Genomic DNA, 5,059 nt, shown 5'->3' with positions numbered 1-5,059 from the left:
CGTGCTAACAAACTTCTTACGTCACTGCTTTCTGTTACACCAAATTAAGTCAATGCTCCATAAATGACATGCCACGTGGAATGACCGCTATTTTTGTCTCTTGTAAAAACTGTTTGGATTTGATATACTATTATTTTATAATAAATAATAAATTTGTCACGTGTTCAAGATCAATTGTTTGTTTTATATGTATCTATATTGTGACAGGATTAATATTTTAATTTGATATATAATTCAGACAAAAATGGGTCAAAAAAATAATTAACCCCAGTCGCGTGATTTTCCAACTAACTTACGAACATACTCATACCATGTCCCTCTCTGATTAAAAATAATCTAAAAAAAAAATAAAGAAAACAAAAATGGAAACCCCTTTGAGTAATAAGGGTTTAGACTTTAAACCACGCAAATTCAGATATACACATATAAATATGAGTTACCCTTCAAACATATTGCAGAAACTTCTCAATTTGTTCTTAATGTTCTTGTGAAAATCCTCTTCGAAAACCGCGTTACTCATTTACTTCAATCTATTTCGTTTCGGACCTGTGGGATTCTCTCTGTTTCTCACAGACAATGACCATGAATGCTCTCGCTGCAACGACTAGGAACTTCCGTCATGCTTGTCGTCTTATTAACGTAGATCAAAAGCTCGAGATGAGTCTCTTGATCCCTTTTAGAGAAATCAAGGTGCGTAGAAATGATTTTTAAGTAGTTGATTGTTCTGATTTAGAATGCTATCGAGTATTGATGTGATGCTTTTGTTTTTCGATCAGGTGGAGTGCTCAATCCCGATGGATGATGGATCATTGGTTTCTTATATTGGATTTAGAGTTCAACATGATAATTCTCGTGGTCCGATGAAAGGAGGAATCAGATATCATCCTAAGGTGATTTGATTCATCTTTTGATCTTTGTTTCTGTGTCATATGGTTGTGTTTAGTGATAACTTAGATTTAGTTTTCAGGATTTTACTTCTTGTTTCATCTCTGCAATTGATATGCATTTTGCTGTGTTATTGAGTTTTTTTGAGAATTCTACTCTGATCGAACTACAGTTTTGCTGTACTGATTGTTTGTCAAACCGTATTTCTACTGCATGCACCGATTATGTTTGCAATATCAACTTCATTTTACTACTGTTGATTCGTTGAATATGTGAGAATTTTACTGTGTTGATTGATATGCAATCTTCCTGTGTTGATTGTTGTTTGTCAAATGCATTTCTACTTCTCCGATCATGTCTGGAATATATATTTAATTTTACTGTTGTTAATTGATTAATTTTTGTGATAGTTCTGTCTGTTAAATGCAAATTTACTGTTTGGATCATAACCTATGCCATGCAAAACATGTTTATGATCAGCAAAACCTAACAATATAACCAAACGAAATCGCGATCTGATCAAAATTAATGTAACTGAATCTATCTCATCTTGCTTGATTTGATGTTATCTGTTCTTGATTTGGTTGCTCAATCGATTCATTACCACGATTCATCATACTTCTCACCGACTATGTTCTACATTCTGAAAAAGGCATTTTAAGTACGATTCCTATTTCAAAGTATTTTCAGAAGTTAGTTGGCCTTGGTGAATTGCATCCGGTTAATTATTTTCCAATTAGATCTATATTTTTTGTGTTTCTATTTAATTATTGGCGTCATTGAATATGGCTTTGAAATTGAAACTGGTTGATATGGTTGGTTTATGTTAATTTTGTCAAGGTTAACCTTGACGAGGTCAACGCCTTGGCTCAACTAATGACCTGGAAAACTGCTGTGATGGACCTTCCTTACGGTGGAGCAAAGGGTGGGATCGCATGCACACCTAAGAACTTAACCAAGTCTGAGCTTGAACGGATGACACGTGTCTTCACACAAAAACTTCAAGATCTCATCGGAACAAACATCGACGTTCCCGCGCCAGATATGGGCACCAATCCTCAGGTTTGCACACAACTAGAATTAATTAATACGATTTGCCAGCTGTCTTACTAATTAAGATTTTAAGTCATGTCTCGGATAATTAATGACAGACTATGGCTTGGATTCTGGATGAGTATTCGAAATTCCATGGTTATTCACCAGCTTGTGTCACCGGAAAGCCATTGGTGAGAGTAATTATAATTATATTAAATTATAATTGGAATATTCATAGCCTTTCTTTGTTTAATGACTAGGAACTTGGTGGGTCCCTTGGAAGAGAGTCTGCAACTGGGTATGGTGTAGTTATTTCCACGGAAGCGTTACTTAACGAACATGGGAAGTCGATCAAAGATTCAACTTTTGTTATTCAGGTATGATTGTTGCGTGTAACAGGATTCATGTCCTCAAGATTTTATTGTGTTGACCATGTACGTAGTTGAGTTTTACAGGGTTTTGGGAATGTGGGGTCTTGGGCTGCAAGGATGATTCATGAAAAAGGTGGTAAGATTGTTGCATTGAGTGACATCACTGGAGCTATAAAGAACCCAAATGGTATCGATATAGTGGAATTGTTCAAACATAGAGAGACAGGGGGGGACTTAAGCGATTTCAATGGAGGAGAAACCATGGATCCTGATGAATTGCTATTTCAGCAATGTGATGTTCTGATTCCATGTGCCTTAGGTGGTGTTATCACCAGGTTCATCATTCTACCATTTCAATAATTCTACCATATTTAAATACTGATTTTTCTAAAATTTCAAATTGTCCATTGAAGTGAAAATGCTGACGATGTTAAAGCCAAGTTCATCATAGAAGCTGCAAATCATCCTACTGTTCCTGAAGCAGATGAGGTAACATTTTGGTCCCTGAGTGTAGCTGATTTTTGCAGTTTTGGTCCCAAAAACTTGTGTTTTACAACTTTGGTCTTTATTTGATAAGATATACTACTATTGATTGGTACATATATACACAACACAGGTTCTGTATAAGAAAGGAGTTGTAATACTTCCAGATATCTATGCAAATGCTGGAGGTGTGACTGTTAGCTACTTTGAGTGGGTTCAGGTATTTGTATGCATTAAATTAGAAGAAAAAACAGTTTTATATGTAGTTAGTTAGTTGGTATGAAAAAGCTGAATGAATTGTATGAAATTTACAGAATATTCAGGGATTTATGTGGGAGGAAAAGGTGGTGAATAAATTCTTGATACAATACATGAGGCAAGCTTTTCGTGACATCAAGGACATGTGTCACACCCACAATTGCAGCCTTAGGATGGGAGCATTCGCATTGGGAGTGGAGAGGGTTGCACGTGCTACCATCTTAAGAGGATGGGAGGCTTAGATACAATAAGACTTGCTTTTGAGTTTTGATACTTTGTTTGGTTTTAACTGTTTTTCCATTTACAAATAATAACTCCTCATCAGAACTTGAATTCGTTGCTTTCATTCTGATACATGATGTGATGTGAATCACACAAACACACTATTACATAATTGGAGTAATACACATAACATTTGGTGGTCATTTTCGGGTTAACTGCTTTGCTTTTCTATGAGTAGTTTTAACAAATTATGTGTTGGTGTAATCTGGTAAAATTGATGGATTTTATTTTGGGGAAAAATGCAGTAAGATCTAATCTGTATTCAATGGAATATTGGAAAGAGAAATTTGACAGATTGCAAGGTTTCAGTTGGAACCCTAACGAGGAAAAGAATGCGAATTTCATATACTATAAAATTATAGCTCCTAGTGGTAACCTTTATTAATTGACCATTTACATTTTAGATATCAAAAACTGCACCAGAAAACAAACAATGGTAACTACATTGCTATGTTAGATGGTTTCCAAAATTCCATGCCAAGATTGGATATAACATAACTCCGTCACTTTTAACTTTTCCCCTTACAAATCTTTATTTCTTTCACAGATACCGATGTTTCCCAATATCAGTCATTCATTCATTCAATGGAACCAACATCCAAATTGAAGTCCTAATTAAGTCATCAGAAACCTTGTGCTTGATACATTATTCATGAAAGACAGGGTCAGCTGCAATCTGCATTACAACAACCCTATTATCACAACATAACTCAACATGAATTACACTAGTCACATTTTGATCATTCAAAATTTTCAAAACCTATAGGAATTCTGCAAGTCACTTCGTCCAGTGCATGGAATTTAGCTTCAGTAAAGGCTCTACCTGGACATGACATGAGTTGCTTTTTCAGTTTTTCACGAGATCAATGATCTCCCAAAAAATTAAAAATACAAAACCTTGTAATAACATATCTCCCAGATAAAATGCATTTGCCACTCCACATAAGCCCACAAGGAAATGTTTATCCACTAAAATCATCATAGGGATGAACACTATTAGTATCATCATAAAACTACCTGAAAATTATTTTTTTTTTTTTCAAATTATCAATGCCAATAATTCAGGGATATCCTTTAAGACATATTGCAAAAAAAGGATCATTTTGTTCATAAAACTTTATGTTCTTTGCAAAAAGAATAAATAATAAAATAAAAAAGATTTTTTCTTTCAAGACTGAATTGTACTCCTTTTATACATAAGTATTAACCAAGAAACACAAATTCACATCCCTAGAATCATATTTACCCAAGAGATGGTTCAGTTACTTAAACAAGGGCAAAACACACAACGCGAAAATGATGTGATGGTTGACTTCTTTTTTTTTTTTTTTTTTTTTTTTTTTTTTTTTATATATATAAATTCGAAGTTTTACGTAATATACATACAAGTAATATCTAGTAATTTGTTTAACTTGATAAAAATTCTCGTAAAGAACACTTATGGAGAGGAGAGAGTCAGACTCCAACATATAGACAATTATAGGGTTGTGTCACATCAATGTGGGATACACACTTACACTCCTCAGAGACACCATGAGAACATACATGAATGCATAAGCCATGGGGATGCGGATGCTTACTCTGATACCATTAAGATATATGTGGACAGTTATAAGAAGACTTCAACTTATATAGACAATTTCAGAACCTGTAGCATAAATGTAAGATACACTAACATATTACTAAATTCAAATATGCTCGTCCCAAACTTCATATGATGATTGGAAAGTTGACTCTCCTTAAAC

At 34.3% G+C, this 5,059-nt stretch overlaps 1 protein-coding gene across 1 annotated transcript; it reads left to right on the top strand.

Moving 5' to 3' along the window:
- Positions 1-422: 422 nt before the first annotated feature.
- Positions 423-3,457, top strand: LOC145069735 (glutamate dehydrogenase A-like). Its single transcript, XM_079016684.1, has 9 exons — positions 423-690; positions 777-890; positions 1,726-1,947; positions 2,037-2,111; positions 2,181-2,297; positions 2,376-2,626; positions 2,705-2,780; positions 2,908-2,994; positions 3,089-3,457. The coding sequence occupies exons 1-9, from the start codon at positions 577-579 to the stop codon at positions 3,272-3,274; spliced, it is 1,242 nt and encodes a 413-aa protein (XP_078872810.1). The 5' UTR covers positions 423-576; the 3' UTR covers positions 3,275-3,457.
- Positions 3,458-5,059: the final 1,602 nt, after the last annotated feature.

This window comes from Lactuca serriola, chromosome 8 (assembly GCF_051521515.1).
Source record: "Lactuca serriola cultivar US96UC23 chromosome 8, Lser_US96UC23_V15, whole genome shotgun sequence".
Taxonomy (NCBI): Eukaryota; Viridiplantae; Streptophyta; class Magnoliopsida; order Asterales; family Asteraceae; genus Lactuca; species Lactuca serriola.
The sequence above is the reverse complement of the archived record's forward strand: the minus strand, read 5'-3'. Positions and strand labels throughout refer to the sequence as shown.

Coding starts and splice junctions, on each gene's coding strand:
- LOC145069735 (XM_079016684.1), top strand. CDS start 577: ATGACCATGAATGCTCTCGCTGCAACGACTAGGAACTTCCGTCATGCT. Junction 891..1,725: donor GAATCAGATATCATCCTAAG/GTGATTTGATTC, acceptor AATTTTGTCAAG/GTTAACCTTGACGAGGTCAA. Junction 2,112..2,180: donor GTGTCACCGGAAAGCCATTG/GTGAGAGTAATT, acceptor TTTAATGACTAG/GAACTTGGTGGGTCCCTTGG.